Source organism: Sorex araneus, chromosome 5, assembly GCF_027595985.1.
Source record: "Sorex araneus isolate mSorAra2 chromosome 5, mSorAra2.pri, whole genome shotgun sequence".
Classification (NCBI taxonomy): Eukaryota; Metazoa; Chordata; class Mammalia; order Eulipotyphla; family Soricidae; genus Sorex; species Sorex araneus.
This window is the reverse complement of record NC_073306.1, coordinates 157,706,134-157,727,815: the sequence shown is the minus strand read 5'-3', so window position 1 is coordinate 157,727,815 and position 21,682 is coordinate 157,706,134. Positions and strand designations below refer to the sequence as shown.

General features: G+C 38.6%; 1 protein-coding gene across 1 annotated transcript; it reads left to right on the top strand.

Annotated features, from left to right (window-relative positions):
* Positions 1-17,214: 17,214 nt before the first annotated feature.
* Positions 17,215-19,238, top strand: LOC129404885 (60 kDa heat shock protein, mitochondrial). Its single transcript, XM_055138797.1, has one exon. The coding sequence runs from the start codon at positions 17,259-17,261 to the stop codon at positions 18,978-18,980; it is 1,722 nt and encodes a 573-aa protein (XP_054994772.1). The 5' UTR covers positions 17,215-17,258; the 3' UTR covers positions 18,981-19,238.
* Positions 19,239-21,682: the final 2,444 nt, after the last annotated feature.

The window sequence follows — 21,682 nt, the reverse complement described above, 5'->3', positions numbered from 1 at the left end:
ACACAGTTGCTAGTGAAAGGAGTTGCTGGCTTGCAAGATGATTGAAGTTAAAGGTTTCCGTATCTAGCTCAGTAAGAGAAAGTTATTTTAGCTCATTACTGTCAAGAGAACACAGAATATGTACAAGCTTTATTGCAACAGTATAATTTGTGATTTTGTTGAAATGCAAACAAGAATGTAAATTTTATAAAATTAAAACAAAGTGTATAAATTATATATGTAATTGATTATTAATTCTGAAATCTCTGCTCCACCAACAAAGCAAATCCAACTCTTTCCAAAATAATAAAATCAGGTGTTCTTAATATATTTTGCCCCTGTTCTATCATCTAAAATTTATAGACTCAGAATATAGTATTTTCACTTTGTCATCATGATTTCTTATTTGATTAATAACTTTCAAATAATTAGTATTATATTGTTATTATACATGTTTTATATACATGCACATATATATATGCCTGGGGCTCTGTATATGTAAGAAGAGAAATGGTAAGCATTCCCCTTTCCTGTAACACCGAGATCCACCTCTACTGTAAAAGATCACATACCAGGCAAGTTTTTGGAACCATCTTGTGCTTGCTTAGACGGGAGACATTTCGCCCTCTTTGATGTCTCTAGACTAGTATGAGACGAAATCATAATTCCTCATTCTTCCCTTGGTCTTCTTGTGTCCTGTGGGTAATTGTTGGCCAAAGCAAAGGCATGCAAAGAAGTAGAAAATGGGACTAGTGCCATACGTTTCTGTATTCTAGACAGTGAGTAAACAAATCATTATAGATATATGAGGAGAGAATTCCTTAAGGGAAAGTGAATCTCCAAAGATTTCCAAGCCCGCAATGGAAATATGTTTCCATCAACCTTGATAATTTGGGTTCCCAGTTCTTCCTCTTCCTTCCTTAATTTAAACATGCATAAGAAATTGAGATTTTTATCATGGTTTCTTCTCTGTCTGTTCCTTCCATTCTTAATCTTAGGAAATTTCAAAACAAGTCTGTTTGTTTTCTATCTTGCTCTACATCAATTTCTCAGGCAAGGCTTCAGGATGACAAGCTTCTTTATAATCAGGAAAAAATCAAGGTATGAAATTTATTTTCTGCATTTGTTTTCTCCAATTTTAAGTGCACACCATTATGCATTTTCTCCATTTTTCCATAATGGCATGTCTGATCAAGAATACAAAGGAGTTTTTCTCCTTTTGCTATGTGATCCCTTAGCTCCATAACCATGGGGCTGGTCAAATATTGCCAGTAAGTTAGTAAAGTCAACATTTATTCATTTATTGAAGGGAAAGTACACTGCCTGGAGCATCATAGGTACAAGAAGATGCTGAACTTACTGCAATACTAAAGAATCTGACATTAGGACTTGCATTCACCCATTCTAAAACCTGAGAAACTATCCATAGCAACATGTACTTATGGTCTACTTTCTTGTGAAATTTTCAAAATGCAGGTCAATTTCTCACTCTACTTTGAGTTCTTCATTGGTCATATGTCTATGTCATGATGATCTTGAAATGGCTATGGACTTTTCCCTTTTTTAAAAAAAAATTATCTGAGGGCAATAGCACAGTGGATAGAGCGTTTGCCTTGCACGAGACTGACCCAGGTTTGATTCCTCTGTCCCTCTCGGAGAGCCTGGCAAACTACCGAGAGTATCATGCCCACATGGCAGAGCCTGGCAAACTACCCGTGGCATATTCTATATGCCTAAAACAGTAACAACAAGTCTCACAATGGAGACATTACTGGTGCCCGCTCAAGTAAATCGATGAACAACAGGATGACAGTGCTACAGTGCTATAGTGCTGAAGGCAAGCTGCCTTGGATCCTTAGAGTTTGTGTTAAGTGGGATAGAGTTATGTGAGCTACAGTCATTTGCATCTACAAAAAGTTTTCCAGTGAGCAAATATTCTATTTATCTCTTGTGCAAATACAACCAGTATGAAACTGTGAAGATCAGGGCCAGAGCACAGCATGGGAGGACTGTGTCATAATTTGTTAGATCTTTCTCATTCTAATGAGAAATTTCTTGCATATATTATTTTATATATGTGAATTTATATACTTTATCCTAAAGCTGAGATCCAAAAGTTACATAAGATTTTGGCATTATAAAACCTAACAGTTGTTTTGTGAAGAAATGAATGACCTCCACAATCAGATAAATTCCCATTTATCTAAAAGGATTATCCCTTTCATTCTATTGGGAAAAAAGTTTAAACTTTAGGTAGCAAATTACCTGCCTAAATATTAAGTACCATTTCAATGATCTGGGGAAAGTGTATACTTTAGCGTCAAATAAAAGCAGTTTAAAAATCTCCCTCCTAGTAGTTTAAACTTGATCAAGTCACAAAATTTCCTTGCACCTCCTTTACCCCATCTGTAAAATGAGAGCAACAATACTTTGTTCACAGAATTATTCTGTGGATTAAATGAGATGATACATGGGAGGCACCAAGTCAGCACACTGAGCAGGACAGAGGCATTTGGAAGAGAGTTGGAGGTAGAGTCCAAGGGGTCATGCACCAGATTGAAATTAGATGATCTCTTCTAGCTTGATCAATACGGTTTTCAACTAACTGGTTTACCTTTCTGTGACTCCCTGTCCTCATCATTAAATGGGAATAAAAATGGTACCTACATTATAAGGGAGTTATAAAGATTAAATGAGTTAATATTTCAGAAGCACTTAGAATAGTACCTTTAGCACCAGGTATGCTATATAAATATATATTAAATTGTCAGCCATTTATTTATTGAAAATCTTTGTTCCACTAGACCAGAACTGTTCTATTAGGTACATGTTATAGAAGAATAACCATAACATTATCTCTGAAAATGTGGGTAAGTTTATTCTAATTAAATCCACATTTCATTGTTCAGGTCTCTTGTAGCTGAAGATTTATAGACAACTCTTCAAAAAGCCAAAGTTTTAAATCTATGGCAACGTGTTCTGTTTTGCTCCTAGACAAAAAGACCCCAATTATACTACTGGTTACTGCCTTCAAAAGTATTTTTGGTAACAGTTAAACAAAAAGAGTTGGAACAAAAAACTATTGTTTTCTCTGGGATCCAAGAAAGTTTAATTAAACTGCCAACATGATCAAGCAGGCTAAGAATGTTTTCTCATTATTCTAATTAAGAGTCAGTAAGATTTGATTAATATTATTCTGACTGCTTTGGGTTCTGGCAGATGTGTATATTTTCATTTAGTTATTCAACTCCAGTATATCCTATTAATTATCTGTCTTTCTCTCTGCTTTTCACTTCTTCACTATAATCCTTTTCCGCCAAATGGCCTCAGGAGCTTTTTCTTTAAAATAGTAAGAATTATTTTAAGTGCTACAGTTAATTTTAGTCAAAACTTTAAATACCATTTTGAGTTAATTCATATCTTAGATTCTTCATATGAAAGGAATATGTGAGCTTTAAAAAATGGAATTTTCCCAGACTTGATATAATTTACTATGTAATTCCGTGTCTACCAGAGAATTAAAATGATTATTTATGTTCCCCAGACTCAGAGAATTAGGGAAACATTGAACTCTGCTGAGTTTTTAAAACACAGTCAAAATTGTTTAGTAATGCTTCATTTGTATGCAGAAAACCAAACACATATTAAAAATAGGTGCACAATTGCACATTGGTTTCAAGGAAATTAAGGTGAGTCAGTTTATCATCAAGGTTTATACATTCAACACGCACCTCAAAATTACATAAATGTAGTGCCATGCTTGAAATATTAAGTGGATAAAAGTCTAAAACCCAAAGTTATGACTCCCAAAGAAAGGATAACTCATTCTTTTATTTATTTGCAATATTAAATTTTTGGCATAATATATAATTCTGAGTAGGTGTGTGAAGTTTTTTTATGGATGAGGAAAATGCCTAGTGAGTATTCTTTTTCAGCCTAGTAATTGTGCTGGTGTTTTCTACTATGTTATGGTACCCAGAGGCTTTAGAATCGGTCATGTTTTATAATGTGTGTGTTTGTGAAAATAAATGTGTTAGAATTATGCAGCGCTTTCTGTGAAAATCATAATTTTGAATTGAATATCTTTTATGCTCTTAAACCTCACCTGTATAAACATGAAAATTAAGTCTGGGTTTTAAGAAGGGTGTGTAGGGGGCAGAGAGCTAGTACAGTGGGGAGGACACTCACTTCCCATGCAGCTGACCCAGGTTTGACCGTGACCTCCGAAATCCCATACAGTCCCCTGAGCACAACTAAGTGTTATTCCTGATCACAGAAACAGGAGTGACTCAGGAAACCCCTGGGCATTGTCAGGTGTGGCCCCCAAACCAACGAAAAGCAAAAGAGAAAACAAAGGCTGGTCTAATAGTACTTTCTTGTATATGTGTACACACAGTGCTTCATTTCTGTTTTATGATCCCTCTCCCAAATCTCAATGATATTGACACAATTATATAAAAAGATTCTGACACAATTGAAGAAAACAATTGCCCGGGGTCTGGAGTGATAGTGCAGCAGAGAGAACCTCTGTTCAATCCCAAGCTTCCCATATGGTTCCCACCCCACTATCTCCAGCACTGCCAGGAGTGACCCCTGAGCACTGCTGGGTGTGGACCAAAAGCAAAATACCACCACTGCATAAGAAGCTTGTGGTTTTTTCCCTTTTGGGATAAGTTCTCTTTTTTCTTCTTCTTCTTCTTCTTTTTAATTTCTGTCTTTCTCTTTTTCCTGCTTCTAAGAATTAGCAAAGCAGACCTGCTGCCTCTCCCCATCTGCCGAGCCCAATCACAGCTGGGAGCCACAGCACCTGGCCGGCTGCTGCATCCAAGTACAGATTTATGGCCCAGGAATGGAGTGTTTTTGACAGCAATTTTATGCACAAAATGCTTTTCAACTGCATTTACCCACGCTGTGTCGAGTAAAAGACGGAAAAAATTATTGTGATTTTAATGATTTTAATTTCACAAGATAAAAGCCTTAATTTATCCATAGCTTTTTTGGGATAATATAAAGAAAGGAATTCTGAGTGGTTGGAGTTTTGTTGTTTTTGTTTGTTTGCTTCTTAAGAAATAAAACATTGAATTTCTTGGATGACTTTAGTGGCAGAGAAACATTTTACATGGAGAGAATGAACAGTGGCATCCTTAGTCCCTTTTGATGGCAAAAGGAGAGGAACAATGAGATATGATAATGTTGTCAACATTTTATTACAAAATAGATGGGAGCTGGTCACTCTCTGTGTTGGATCCTAATTCTTTCCTGCACTCAACACTCCCTGCCTTATGGTTCAGATTTAAAGGGAAGTGGAGAAAATATTCTCCTTTCTATGGTGATGACAGGCCTCAATGAAATAATTCACATAAAAAATTTACTTAGTGCTTGATATATAGTTGGTGCTTAGCAAATTATATTTCCTATTTCAAAAATCAGACTTCAAAAGGTGACATTTCTACCATCTCTAACAATTGTTATCACTTCTCTTTTAAGCCTCATGTCTTATACCCATGTTCATAATGCACACAGTGTTACCTTAATAAAATATGTCTCATCATTCTTCTGTATTTCCTACTTATGTTCATATGCATTTGTTCTTGAATTTGTTACTATAAAAAGTGCTCTTTCCTTTCTATTCTGAAGTTGCATGTTCAATTTTTATCTGCTAAACATGCTTTAAAACTAAGACCCTTTCCTCACAATGAGAAATATTTTCATCACTTACACTTTATTTTTGCTTAAGGAATCTCCTCATATTTTATCAATAGCTGTTACTGCATCTACAAATGGCAAGATCATGTAAATCACCATTTTTCCTCCTCTGTGAATTAATTAGAACAAAAGATTGCATAACTTCATAGAGTTTTCAATCTTGTCTATAAGAAGTAAATAGCACTCCCTACTCTAGTCTTAACATTCAACAATTTAATTTAAAAATTCTGACATCTATATTTTAGAAAGAAAATAAAACTGTGTCTAAACTTCAAGGTTACTTGGAGTTTAGAGTGTGAGAAGGAAAGAATTGAAAATACCAATTTGTACCTTGCCCAATTATCTGGTATCGACAACAAATCCAGCTAAATATAAAAAACTTAAGAGAAGGGACAGAAGGCTGGGAATGACGTGCAGTATCAGAGTATATCTCTTTAGTTATGCAAAGGGGTTGAGGTGGGCAAGCCCAGCTGTACTCAGGGTTTACTCCTGACTCTCAGCCCAGTGATCACTCCTAACAGGGCTCAGGAGACCATATGCAGAGCTGGGCATTAAACCCTGGTCCTCAGGGTGTGAGGTAAGTGCCCTATCCACTATACTATGGTCCAGTCTTAGAAAGTATATGTTATATGTAAGATTTGATTTAAAAAAAAAGTAAAATAAAAGGATGGAAATATATACCATAAAAGATCAGTTTTGTTATGGTTTAACCTAAACAGTTTAACCCTTGTGATACTGTTAACTTTAACCATATAAATTGCACTCAGGAGACAGTATCTAATCATAGGCTGCCAAGAATCCATTTAATCTGTTAATATGCAGATTATAGCGCCTCCATTTGGAAAAGGAAGCTTTGGACAGAATCCATTACCTGTGGGCGTTGGTTTGCCTGAGCGTCGTTTCCCAAATGCATGTTCATTTTAGTCGTATTTTCATCTCTGATTCATCTGAGTGCCCTGGACTCTTGTTTAAAGACAATGTAGCAAGTTATGGGAGGTGAGAAATTGCAAGGATGTAAGTATGTAACAAGTATGGGAAGTTGCAAGTATGTAAGGTTGTGTAACCCGTACAGATGAGACGGGTTTCTCCTGAGAGCTTGGATGTACAGGGAGGGATTTGTTAGCAAATGCCGAAGGCCTTCACATGTCTCCTTATGTTCTCTAGTGAATCACAACATGCCTTAGTCTCTGGTCTGTAAAATTACTGGTCACACTTGGAAAGAGCTTGAACTCCTGTGGAGACTAATTTATTATTGTTATCCTAAAAAAGATCACAAGATAGAAAATCAAAAGTCCTTTGGGCCAGTAAGGTACAAGTAAGGAACTTGCCTTGCAGGTGGCCAACCCTGGTTCAAATCTCTGGCAATGCATGTGATCCCTCCCTATTCCCTGCCCCAGATACAGCTAGAAATAATCCCTGAGCACAAAGCCAGGAGTAAGTCCTCAGCACTGCTAAGTGTGTCCCAAAATCCAAAACAAAAAATGTCCTTTTAACTCAGAGTCCCAAATTTATTTGAGCATGGAACCCTTTAAATAAAACAATCAAAAGGACTTCTTTGTTTCCTTTCCCCTTACATTGTTTTCTGAGATTTCTGCAATGAAGTACAATTATTAGAAAAGAAAACCAGAAATACATGGGAAATGAAACAATTAAAGTTGTCACACTAATGGCCTAGAATGCCTGAGAGCATTCTATGGGATCCTGACTTCCCTCAGCACACTTTCCCCACATATGAAGCACAACCAAAATCACATTCTCTGACACCGTTTATCATTAGAACAGCATTTTTCAAAGTATGTCCTATAGCCCATTAATTCCCAGAGACATTAATGAACAGTCCACACACACACACACACACACACACACACATACACACACACACACAAAGTTTCAAGGTCAAAAACTTAGTATATATAAAGTTGTGGTTGGACTTCTCAGAACTTTTAATATTTTAAGGTACATTGTGCTTTTGCAAAGGAGCTGAATTGGTTGTATTTTGCCAAATTCATTTGACCTTTGTGTTTAAATGTCTTTTTTTTAAAGCATGTATATTTATCTACATTTATCTAAGTAACAATTTACATGGCCCTTTCTTTGTGAAAAATCTATGTAAAACCACCCACCTATTCTTTCCCTGTTAGTTTTTTTTAAACTTTTTATTAAATCACCATGTGGAAAGTTACATAATTCTCAGGTTTATGTCTCAGTTATACAATATTCAAACACCCATCCTTTCACCAGTGCCCATATTCCACCACCAAAAACCCCAGTATACCCCCCGCCCCCACCCCCTACCCCCTACTGTATAACTAATGAATTTCACTTCATTTTCTCTTTACCTTGATTACATTCCATAATTCAACACAAAACTCACTATAGTTGTTGGAGTTTCCACCCAAGAGAGACAGACCTACTACCAAGGAAGCATTTGATAATTAGTTTTCCATTGCTGGAAATGAAGAGATATGTAGACCCACTGCTACAAGTACATAACTCTTTTTTTTTCCTTTTTCTTTTTCCCTTTTTCTTTTCCCCTCAGCCCCCTTCCCGCGCCTCATAGTATGGTGTACGCCACGTCGCGTCAGCCAGTGTGGGGCTTTTGCTTAGTTCACAGTCCAGAGAGGTGGCTGCTACATTAATAACATTCAATATTTCAACAAAAACTTACTGTTATTATTTGGAGTTTCCCCCAAGTCAGACCTGTTCAAAAGGAACCGTTTCACATTGCTGACAATTATAGATGTTAAGTCGCGCGGACGCTGGTTTTGGATTTCTGTATAAAGTCCAGGGAAAATTCTGCCAGAAATTGCATAGCCCAGCTCACAGTCCCAGTGCATTGCTGTAAGAAGTCTCTGGAATCAAAGTCTTTAGGCGCAGAGGGTCCGCTTCACGCTCAGCGGCTCGGGATTTATCTGGGCCGAGGGCATGCCGGTTACGCCCCCTTCCCATGAGTCCCTGGGAGCCCCAAGAGTAAAAACCGAATACCTCTGGATTTGGAGTCTTAGAAGATGGCGCCTGCCACGTGGGAGCCGCCAACCCGCCGTTTTCCATGCAGGAAGACAGGGTGGGGAGGAAAAAATCCACCCCGGGCAGCACAGAGTTGAAGCCCAGTTCGCAGTCCCAGTGCATTGCTATTAGATGCTGCACTGGATGCCCGAATGTGTTAGATCTCTGGAATCAAAGTCTTTAGGCACAGAGGGTCCTGTGTTTAAATGTCTTGAGGGACATTTTTTTTTACCCAATACACTTGGGAGAACACCAATTTAAAAACTTTAACTTGGGAAGTATTTAAAAAGAGATGGAGAAGGCAAGGATTAAAATGTTCTTCAGCATCACCAATAATTGACAGAGGTAGCTTAGAAATCCAGGGGCATGTAGATTATACTATATACACATATAAAGAAAGGTAGATAATATTTTTATAATGATAATGAATATATATGTAAACAAACTGTATTTTCCTAACTGCCCTGAGTGAGAGAGTGAGAGAGAGGAGACAGGAGAAAGAGAGGTTTCCATTCATTTGGTCAACCAATATTGTTTCAGTGACAATGTTGTTCCCAAACGGGTGTAGTACAAAAGATACAACTGGGGAAGGAGTGCGTAGGGTGTTGCTTTGCATGTGGCCGACCCAGGTTGGAACCCCAGTACCCCATGTGATCCCATGATTTCTCCAAGAGTGATCCCCGGGCACAGTAGGGTATGGCCCAAAACAATCCAACAAGAAAGATACAAGGGCACTTGGGCTAATCCATGACTGGCAGTTTTGCTGGTAAGGTAGCCATGCAAGTCACCCCAATACTATAGTGACCATAAGACAATGCTATGTCCAGATAGCCATGCAAAAGAGAAAAGAGACATCCAGGATTTCAGGAATGGCATTCCTAAAAAGTAAAGTGCAGAGGTGAGTTATCTGACATCCATTCCACCCACTACACACCTCTCCCCCACCTTGAGGACCCTAAAAACTACAGAATAACCTGGCAAAAATAAATCTTCTTGTACCCTTGACAACAGTAGCCGTCTCCAAAATCTGAACTGAAGACCATGCTTAACCAGTGGTAATTAAAAAAAATTGTCATTAAGATAATAAATGTGACCTCCTAGACTTTCTATAGAATAAGAAATTATCACCAATGAAGACAGAAAAATAGTATTGGCTTCAGAAATGAGGTAGGACTATCATTCATATCATCCAAGATAAAGAAATAATGAAAATCTCTTTTTGCTGACTGCAATCTGATGGAGAATTGAACCTTTGAACCACTGAGTCATTAATTTAAAAAAATTGCAATTTGCCAGCCAATTACTCAACAATCCATGACATGATCAATGATGTTAAAGGTTTTCAGCTCATTGTATTAATCAATTAAGCACAGAATATAAACAAAAAACAACTGTCAGCTGATCTGGGTCCATTGCTGATGAATTGTTGTTTAAAACAATTAATAAAGAAGTAATGCTGGAAAACTAAGGGCAAAGGCCTAATTGATTTTTCAAAAGTAAGAACACTCTAAATGCTCAATTAGTTAATAATTTGCCTACTAATTGATTTTTTTCAAGGTGTCTGACTGGCAAAATTGAGGAAGGTTCTATAATCACTATCCTTTCACAAAAAACTAGTTTCTAGGCATCTAGGAAGGTTAAAAGATCAATTTAGATGCCCATTAATAGTGTGGGAAACTATCTCGAAGGATGGAAGGCAAGTATCAAAAATAAAGAAATCATCAACAAATAAAACTCTGGAGAGCAGCTGATTAAATAAATGAATTCTATGAAGAATATTAATAAATTAGAGAAAAATGAGAGGATACAAATATCTATTAAAAATAACAGACATTTACCAAATTCACAAGGACATGTTTGAGACTGAGAGACTTGAGATTAAGATTTTTTAATTGCAGGTAATGAACTAAATAAAGAGAAATGAACATCTGAGGATGCTAAGAAGTCTTTTAGTTATATTTTATTTCCTTATTCTACCTTTTCACTGTACAGGGCACATTCCATGATTATCAAGTAATGGAACCTGATGAATGATGTGTAAGTAGTGTAATAGAGATTATAGATGTTTTAAAAATCATCAAGGGGGTAGAGATATTGCTCAATAGGATTTGGCACATGCATAGCCTGTGCAAGGCTCTGAGCTTGAGCCCCGGCATCATATGGCCCCCTGAGCAAACCCTCTGCATTTAAACTCCTTAAGTACGACAGGGCCTAGCTGAATCTTCTCCCAAGTAACCTCCAGCCTGCCCCACTTCTGGTACTGCTGGGTGGGAACCCTTATAAAAATCAAACCATATCTAAAGCATCCTGAGGATCAATTACAGTGCTGACTATGTGAAGAGCAGCAGCTAAAGTTTACTGATAGCTTGCCACTAGACAATCAATCACCCTTCTAAGCTTTCACAAGGTCCACATGAGTCTAGGCAGTAGGACAAGCTGGTCATCAGAGCAGGATGACTCGCCCCTTTTACAGTCGAGGAGCCTATTCGAGTTTTGGTTTTCTTGTTTTGTTTTGTTTTGTTTTTGATAGTTCACCAACTGGCCCAAAGCCTTGCGGGTTTTCTGCTCATTTCTTCTGTATCACTATGGGTGAGTCTACACTCAGAGATTCCCAGTGTTTCAGATCTGGTTGCAAGATCCATAGGCTTAGCTTTCTATTTTCCAAGCTTTATCAAATACTGCTCTGTTTTAGTACATTCCTTAGTTGGGTTTCTCCCACCTTTTAGCTAACAAACCCTATGCACTATGCACTATTTTACCTCTAGTTTACGCACTAAGATCTTCTGGCCAAGTAGTTTTCTCCCAAGAACAATATATTGTTTTAGGGAATGGCAGAACTAATACAACACCAAATATAGTCTGCCATGTACCATCAAGCATAATCTTTGAACTCATTTGTGAGTACTGAGTTATGACCTAAAATCAAGATAGACAAGTTTAACAATCTTGCCCCAGAAAATCAAGTACCTCGGAATCAGCTTAACCAAGGAAGTAAAAGACCTCTACAAAGAAAACTATAAAACGCTACTCCATTAAATAAAAGAGGACATGAGGAAATGGAAACATATACCCTGTTCATGGATAGGGAGAATCAATGTTGTCAAAATGGCAATACTCCCCAAAGCATTATACAGATTCAACGCGATCCCTACAAGGATACCCATGACATTCTTCAAAGAAACGGATCAAGCAATCCTAAAATTCATATGGAACAACAAACGTCCACGGAGAGCTAAAACAATTATTGGGAAAAAGACGATGGGAGGCATCACCCTCCCCAACCTCAAACTTTACTACAAAGCAGTAACAATTAAAACAGCATGGTACTGGAACAAAGGCAGAGCCATAGACCAATGGAACAGGGTGGAATATCCCTACACACAACCCCAAATGTATGACAATCTAATCTTTGATAAGGGAGCAAGAGATGTGAAGTGGAGCAAGGAAAGCCTCTTTAACAAATGGTGCTGGCACAACTGGACAACCACATGCAAAAGAATGGGCTTAGACCTCGACCTGACACCACGCAAAAAAGTCAGATCAAAATGGATTAAAGACCTCAATATCAGACCACAAACCATAAGGTACATTGAAGACAAGGTCGGCAAAACCCTCCACAATATTGAAGATAAAGGTATCTTCAAAGATGACATGGAACTAAGCAATTTAGTAGAAACAGAGATCAAAAAATGGGACTACATTAAACTAAAAAGCTTCTGCACCACAAAAGATACAGTGACCAGAATACAAAGACTATCTACAGAATGGGAAAGGAAATTTACACAATACCCATCAGATAAGGGGTTGATATCAATGGTATATAAAGCACTGGTTGAACTCTACAAGAAGAAAACACCGAACCCCATCAGAAAATGGGGCGAAGAAATGAACAGAAACTTTCCCAAGGAAGAGATACGAATGGCCAAAAGGCACATGAAAAAGTGCTCTACATCACTAATTATCAGGGCAATGCAGATCAAAACAACCATGAGATACCACCTCACACCACAGAGACTGGCACACATCCAAAAGAACAAAAGCAACCGCTGTTGGAGAGGATGTGGTGAGAAAGGGACCCTTCTACACTGCTGGTGGGAATGCCGACTGGTTCAGCCCTTTTGGAAAACAATATGGACGCTTCTCAAAAAATTAGATATTGAGCTCCCATTTGACCCAGCAATACCACTGCTGGGAATATATCCCAGAGAGGCAAAAAAAGTATAGTTGAAACGACATCTGTACTTATATGTTCATCGCAGCACTGTTTACAACAGCCAGAATCTGGAAAAAACCCGAATGCCCTAGAACGGATGACTGGTTGAAGAAACGTTGGTACATCTATACAGTGGAATACTATGCAGCTGTTAGAATAAAGGAGATTATGAATTTTGCATATAAGTGGATCGGCATGGAAAGTTTCATGCTGAGTGAAATGAGTCAGAAAGAGAGAGACAGACATAGAAAGATTGCACTCATCTGTGGTATATAGAATAACAGAGTGGGAGACTAACACCCAAGAATTGTAGAAATAAGTACCAGGAGGTTGACTCCATGGTTTGGAGGCTGGCCTCACATTCTGGGGAAAGGGCAACTCAGAGAAGGGATCACCAACTATAATGTGGTCGGAGGCCATGGGGGTGGGGGGGTGTTGCGGGCTGAATGTGGGCTAGAGACTGAGCACAGTGGCCACTCAACACCTTTATTGCAAACCACAACAGCTAATTAGAGAGAGAGAGAACAGAAGGGAATGCCCTGCCACAGTGGCGGGGTGGGGTGGGGGAGATGGGATTGGGGAGGGTGGGAGGGATACTGGGTTTACTGGTGGTGGAGAATGGGCACTGGTGAAGGGATGGGTTCCCGAACATTGTATGAGGGAAACATGAGCACAAAAGTTTATAAATCTGTAACTGTACCCTCACGGTGATTCACGAATTAAAAATAAATAAATTTTTTTAAAAGATAGACAGGTTTATATATATAAATACTTTAAGTTCATTGCTGTCAATTATTTCCTTGTGACCACAAACAATAAGAACTAAAACAATTAAGCATATATTAGACTTTGGTCTCTAATTTCATAACTCCCTACTTAGAGCCTCAACTTGGGCCATACATGTCTAATGATCCGCAAAGACTGCCTCACTGGGATGTAGCTCAGTGGGTTGCATATATGAGGCTCTGGGTTTAATTATTGAATTGCAAAAAAATAACAATTAATTAAGATAAAAGGTTTTAGGGGGCTGGAGCGATAGCACAGCGGGTAGGGCATTTGCCTTGCACGCAGCCAACCCGGGTTCGAATCCCAGCATCTCATATGGTCCCCTGAGCACCGCCTGGAGTAATTTCTGAGTGTAGAACTAGGAGTAACCCCTGTGCATCGCCGGGTGTGACCCAAAAAGCAAAAAATAAAAGATAAAAGGTTTTATTTCCCTCGGCTCCTCCTTTCTCTTTGTTTATCCTCTGGGAAGTTAGAAGTGCAAATTAAGTCAAAAGCATTCACTGTTAGACTCTGGGATCAATGGGACCGGGAGCAGAGATCCTCTGCCTGCTTCCCCCAGTCTCTGGGGACCTAGGGGTCATGCCCATAAGCCACCTCCTGCGAGTGCCAGATAATCTCATCATCGACCACCATCCAGACCACACTGCTTTTTCTCCCTGGAAGGGAGTATAATATGACACCCACCATAGTCATGCCACCAGACTCCACACCAGGCTGTTTCACTTGGGGCACCCCAGAGGGGGGTAGGTCAGATCTCTCCCTTCCCCAAGAGACCCAGCTCGGAAGCCTAAAACCTCTAGAACTCACCCACCACCACACTCAAAGCCCCTCCCCACATACTCAGGCCAAGCCTCACACATGAGTGAACATATTCCTAGTCCACACGGCCACAAACACCATAGGGTACTCCCTACCCATTCTCCATTAGTACCATACCATATTTGATGGGGATCAGATAGTAGGCAACAAATCATAGAGGAAAATATATATGCATATATACATATTTTCATGTATATATATACAAAAGCTCACATCGCTCAACCTTTAACAAAATGTTAGTGATATCCTAAAGAATATCTTAATGGCCCCTGCCAAAAAAGAACAATCTTCACACTGTTTCCTATATGAATACTTTTTTGTAAGCATTTTCAGCGGTTCTTCATAACAGATAATACAAAATATATTGTTTCAGTTTTGCTTTGGGACAGGGATTGGGGCTGGGATGGAAACATCCCAAGTTTGATGGTGGGAAGGTGTAATGGTGGTGGAATTGGTGTTTGAATATTAATCATAATCAAATATTATAAACTACCTTATGAAATAAAAAAAAATTTTAAAGCGTTCACTGAATTGAAGATCCCATCATTATGGGATCTTAGTGTGGAATAAGTCTTCCTTCTTCTCTGACTCGTCATCTCTTCTCCACTCTCCTCCTCCTCCTCCCTTCTATAGCAATCATGTGTCTTCTGCCATGAATGCAAACCAGGGTGCATTTTTCTATTTGCCTTTGATCTTGCTCTCTGCAGTCAGTCATATCCATCCCTTGAGGAAAGAGATTACATGCAATATAGAGAACAGAGCTATCCTAGCTTTAGAACCATAAAACATACCCTTGAAACTCATGATGTAAAACACGTTATTTTATTTTTCCTTCTCATGCCTTTGATTATTGCTTCTGCAATGGGTATAGGGTGGGGTGAGAATCCAAGGTCCTCATACCTTATTTGTGGTGTTTGCATACACCTAGTTGCAGTGTGCTAGAGACCATACACTTGTATGTCCCTCCCTGCCCCCCACCAGTTCCTGAGGGCAGTGCCTACTGCAAGTGAGAAGTCAGGGGCTGAATGCTTATCCTTATATTTGCAATGCAGACTCTACTACTGTGTCACATCCCCAGTTCTGAAATGAAATCCTTTCAATTTGTGATTTTTTTCTCTTCTCTCAAAATAGAATTGATTTTACATACGTAGAGTCAAGCTCCAAGAGAACTGAATCATGATTTTTTGGTCTAATATTAGATTGGAAAATGCATAGTTAAAGAACTAGAATACAATCTCCTTTCCACCTATGTGGAATTGAAGAAACTGTTGCTCTACCCAAGCTAGATGCTAAGGTGAAGTTTCTCTTCTGAGATATCTGGTGCTAAGTGTATCTAAGATAGGAGAAAACATATGAGCATGTTTAGGGAGGAATTTCAGGATGGAGGAAACAGGAATTTCAGTATGGAGGAACCATTGTTATTTTACTATTGTATCTTTTAAGACATCACCAGGACAATAAAAATAGTACCAAAAGCAACATCAGGGATTGGGGGATCCAAGCAGAGAAGATATGCACTGAACTTTCTTTATCTCCAAGATGCATGAAAACATGCTCAAATGAGACTTATAGGCCAGGAGATCCTGGGTTTGATCCCCAACACAACAGAAGTATCTGATGAACTTGGGAAGAACAGATCCAAGTGTTAGAGAAGATAGGGAAAAAAAATCACAGGAGCCTTTGATGAGAGCAGGGAAAACCTTGAATGAATGCACTGATCTTTCTAAAACAATGGTGGGTGACTCCATGAAGTTTTCTTCATTGAGGATCATTAAGTCTAGCACTCACATACACACATAGATTTATTCCCCTTTAAAATGTCTGTTTTAATACCTAAGACAGTAAACTATGAATTATTATGCTCCCCCAAATGGAAAGAGTTTATTTCAAGAGATGCCTGAGCCCCTCTAGATTCATTAAAATGAAATGGAAGCTTGTTACTATAAATTGAAAAGTATGTATACCAAGAGTAATGTTAACTTATGTAGTTTTAATATTCCTTGGAAGGGGGAAATAATTTAATGGTATACACTCAAAACTGAACAGCATTAATGTATAACAATCCAAATAGAACATATCCATGAATGGATGCATATAATTTGGCATAGACATTCAGTGGAATAGTAATCAGTCTTCAAAGGGAAAGAAATTCAGATACATGCTACAACATAGCTGAATCCTGAAGACAGTGTCCTAAGTCAAATGTCAGTCACAAATGGATAAATATCACACCAATACATTGCCCTGTGTACTTAGTAATAGACATTATTATTTTACTGCGTGTAAAAAGGACAGATGTTTGATTACATGTTTTTGAGGCATCTGGAATAGTCAGATTCATGGAGACAGAAAGCTAAAACAGTGATTGCCAGAAGCCAGGGCGGCACAAATAAAGAGCCATTATTCCACAGGCTTCTGCCATGAATGCAGCAGCTTAGGTTTTGCAAAATGAAGTTTCTGTGGAGAAAGAGCTGTGATGGTAGCACAATAGTAAGAATGCACTTAACCTCGGTCGACACTGTACTTAAATATACTTAGGTGGCCAATTCTAGGATATATGTGTTTTATCATATTTTTAAAATATATTTGAAAAGATTACAGAAACAACACATTTTCAAAAGATAAAGAACTTCTGTATGTCTGTATGTACAAAGCTCCTTCATGGAAATCTTCACTAAGATTCTTCGATATAAGAAATTTCTGGCCCTCACTCGCCGCCGACGGCCTGCCTCGCCGCTGCCCCACAGAAATGCTTCGATTACCAGCAGTCCTTCGCCAGATCAGACCGGTGTCCAGGGCACTGGCACCTCATCTCACTCGGGCTTATGCCAAAGATGTCAAATTCGGTGCAGATGCCCGGGCCTTAATGCTTCAAGGTGTAGACCTTTTAGCCGATGCCGTAGCTGTTACTATGGGGCCAAAGGGAAGAACAGTGATTATTGAACAGAGTTGGGGAAGTCCCAAAGTAACCAAAGATGGTGTGACTGTTGCTAAGTCCATTGACTTAAAAGATAAATATAAAAATATTGGCGCCAAACTTGTTCAAGATGTTGCCAATAATACAAATGAAGAGGCTGGGGATGGTACCACTACTGCTACTGTATTGGCACGATCAATTGCCAAGGAAGGCTTCGAAAAGATTAGCAAAGGTGCTAATCCAGTGGAAATCAGAAGAGGTGTGATGCTAGCTGTAGATGCAGTAATTGCTGAACTTAAAAAGCAGTCTAAACCAGTGACAACTCCTGAAGAAATTGCTCAGGTTGCTACTATTTCTGCTAATGGAGACAAAGAAATTGGCACCATCATTTCTGATGCAATGAAGAAGGTTGGAAGGAAGGGAGTCATCACAGTAAAGGATGGAAAAACGCTGAATGATGAATTAGAAATTATTGAAGGGATGAAGTTTGATCGAGGTTATATTTCTCCATATTTTATTAATACTTCAAAAGGCCAGAAATGTGAATTCCAAGATGCTTACGTTCTGCTGAGTGAAAAGAAAATTTCTAGCGTCCAGTCCATTGTACCTGCTCTTGAAATTGCCAATGCTCACCGGAAGCCCCTGGTCATAATTGCTGAAGATGTTGATGGAGAAGCGTTGAGTACACTTGTTTTAAATAGGCTAAAAGTGGGTCTTCAAGTTGTAGCAGTCAAAGCTCCAGGTTTTGGTGACAATAGGAAGAACCAGCTTAAAGACATGGCTATTGCTACTGGTGGCGCTGTATTTGGAGAAGAAGGATTAACTCTGAATCTTGAGGATGTTCAGCCACATGATTTGGGAAAAGTTGGAGAGGTCATTGTAACCAAAGATGATGCCATGCTCTTGAAAGGAAAAGGTGACAAGGCTCAAATTGAAAAACGTATTCAAGAAATCATCGAGCAGTTAGATATCACAACCAGTGAATATGAAAAGGAAAAACTGAATGAACGCTTGGCAAAACTCTCCGATGGTGTGGCTGTGCTAAAAGTTGGTGGGACAAGTGATGTTGAAGTGAATGAAAAAAAAGACAGAGTTACAGATGCCCTCAATGCTACTCGAGCTGCTGTTGAAGAGGGCATTGTTCTGGGAGGGGGTTGTGCTCTGCTTCGGTGCATTCCAGCCTTGGACTCATTATCGCCCGCTAATGAAGATCAGAAAATTGGGATAGACATTATTAAAAGAACACTCAAGATTCCTGCAATGACCATTGCTAAGAATGCAGGTGTTGAAGGATCATTGATTGTTGAGAAGATTTTACAGAGTTCCTCAGAAATTGGTTATGATGCAATGGTTGGAGATTTTGTGAATATGGTGGAAAAGGGAATCATTGATCCAACAAAGGTTGTAAGAACTGCTTTACTGGATGCTGCTGGAGTAGCCTCTCTGTTAACTACAGCAGAAGTTGTAGTTACTGAAATTCCTAAAGAAGAAAAGGACCCTGGGATGGCTGGAATGGGTGGAATGGGAGGAGGGATGGGAGGTGGCATGTTCTAATTCATAGAATAGTGCTTTACCATTATTAATGAACTGTGAGAGGAAGCTCAAGGCAGGTACTCCTCATCTATAACTTCAGAGAAGTCAGTTGAAGGAAAAACACTGAAGAAAAGGCTGGCTGATGTTTTAAGAAAATCGCTATAATCATCAGTTACTGGTTTCAGTTGACAACATATAATGGTTTACTGCTGTCATTGTCCATGCCTACAGATAATTTATTTTGTATTTTTGAATAAAAAGACATTTGTACATTCCTGATGACTGAGTGCAAGAGCCATGTACCAATGTACTGCTTTAAACTTAAATCACGAGGCATTTTTACTACTATTCTGTTAAACTCAGGATTTTAGTGCTTGCCATCACCAGATGAGAAGTTAAGAAGCAGCCTTTCTGTGGAGAGTAAGAATAATTGTGTACAAAGTAGAAAACTATCCAATTATGTGATAACCTTTGTGTAATAAAAATTGTTTAAAATTAAAAAAAAAAAGAAATTTCTGTGACTACGTAAAACAAGGTTTATATCAAAGTCACCTGGGTCAAAAATCTTCCATGCATTCTCCGTTGACTTAATAGTTGTACATTATAGACAATGTTCATGAGGGAGAGAGGGAAGGAAGGGAGGGAGGAGAGAATGGAATGGGTTGAAGCTCATGCTCTGCATGCACAGACCTGGGTTCAATGCCCAGCATGGCATAGCCCCCGAAGATAGCTGGGAATGACCTCTAAAACAAAACTAAACACCACCAGGTGTGACCTCAAAACAAAACGAACAAGTAATGGAATCAAATAATAAATGTATATTTCTGAGTATTTATGGGCTTCAAACCAATTTATTTTAAAATAAAAATATGTTCAGTGTGCATTTGCTATCTGAAAAGAGTAAATCAAGTTTATTACACATTTAAATACTAAATGCTTTATTCTCAGTGTGATATCAGAAATAATTTATCCTTGTCTGTTCCTTTGCAAGCATATGTGAATTTCAGAATCATGACTGTGGCTCATGGTGCAATGTATGCCTTGCAAAGCCCCAGGTTCAATTTCTAGCACCACACACATAGACATACTCGCATGCACGCACATGCACACACACACATCAGAATTTCACGTACTATCCATTCTTATTGAATCTACATAAAAATGTATATTGTAGATATATTTCAAGTTGGAATTAGATGTGGTGACATGAGGATTGAGAATTACTTTCATTTTATACAACTTTGGGGCATAATTAAAAAGAATTCAGTTTTCAACAGACTAAAAGCTTACATTTAAAGTAGTCAGCACAGATTATAAATATACCTATAAGAGATGATCATACTTTGCATTTATCTTGTTTAATATTTTTATGGATTTTAAAGGAAAATGTGTTGTGTTTTTTTCATTCATGCTTTGCAAGGAAACAGAATTTTATGGTAGAGATAGAATTGTCACAGGAATATGGTATCCAAGTTCTTCTGTTGTACAATGTCATACAAGTAATTTCGCCTCTGTTGAGCTTTTTATTTTTCCCACTAAAGTCAGAGAGAGAGAGACACTGGGACCAAATATCTTTCATATTTTAAGACTTCACACTTTTGAGACATCATGTTTTCTTTAGCCAGGTTGCACTAAGGCACTTCAGCTCAACAGATAATTACTAAAAAACTTCATTAATGATGAGAACGATGATGATGACAGGTGAGATTTATTAGGTACTCGGAATGCCAGGCACTGGTGGTAGTAGATTAATTGTAAGAAGAAAGCAATGTTACAATCCAGGCCCAAACCCATGATCTCTGCAGTATGATATTGTCACTCCTTTAGCAGAAGGTAGAGACTTCCTCATTCTCTGAAACTGGGAGGTTCTCATAACATGCATTGAACAAAAATGCAACTGGTCAGCTTAGTCTAGGCATCATGGTTTGCTCTCAGAATTCTGTCATCACCAGGAGAACAAGCCCAGTGAGTGTTCTAGAAGGTTAAGGAACATGTAAATAGGGAGAGGTGGTGGGGGAGGGATCCTACTTATGCCATTGGACGTATAAAAATCCCAAATGAATTCAGCTGGCTGACTTTTTCACCATAGATGCCCGAGTTAGTTCCATGGAACGTAGTTTAGCAGATCAATCAAAATAAAATCATAATAAATTACTGTTTGAAGCCACCAAAATATGATGTTGTCTGCTACACAACCATCCTTGTGGCAACAGATAGCTGTCACTTTGCTCTAATCACCTGACATAGTTTTCTTACCACTCACAACAAACCTACATGAAAGGTACTATTATTACGACACTTTAGAGGTAAGGATACCAGAGAGGCACAGAGAACTTAACTCACTTCCCTCAGATCACAAAACTACTATGTTTTGCTGTTTATTAAACACCAACAATTGTAATAAGCACCATTATTTTATATACCATGAGAAAGTGAGAGAGCAACTAGAACTCGATGCATCCTAATTTCATAAACCAAAACACTTTTGGAGTCAGAGCCATAGTACAGTGGGGAGGGCATCTGCCTTGCATGCAGCCATTCTGGGTTCAATCCCTGGCATCCCAGATAGTCCCCAGAGCACCACCAGTAGTTATTCCTGAGTACAGAACCAGGAGTAATCTCTAGAGCATCACCAGGTGTGACCCAAAAAGCAAAAAAAAATTTTTTCAAAGTTTTCCATGGCTTAATGTTGCAGTCATTGGTAGGTATTAGGAGACAGTGGG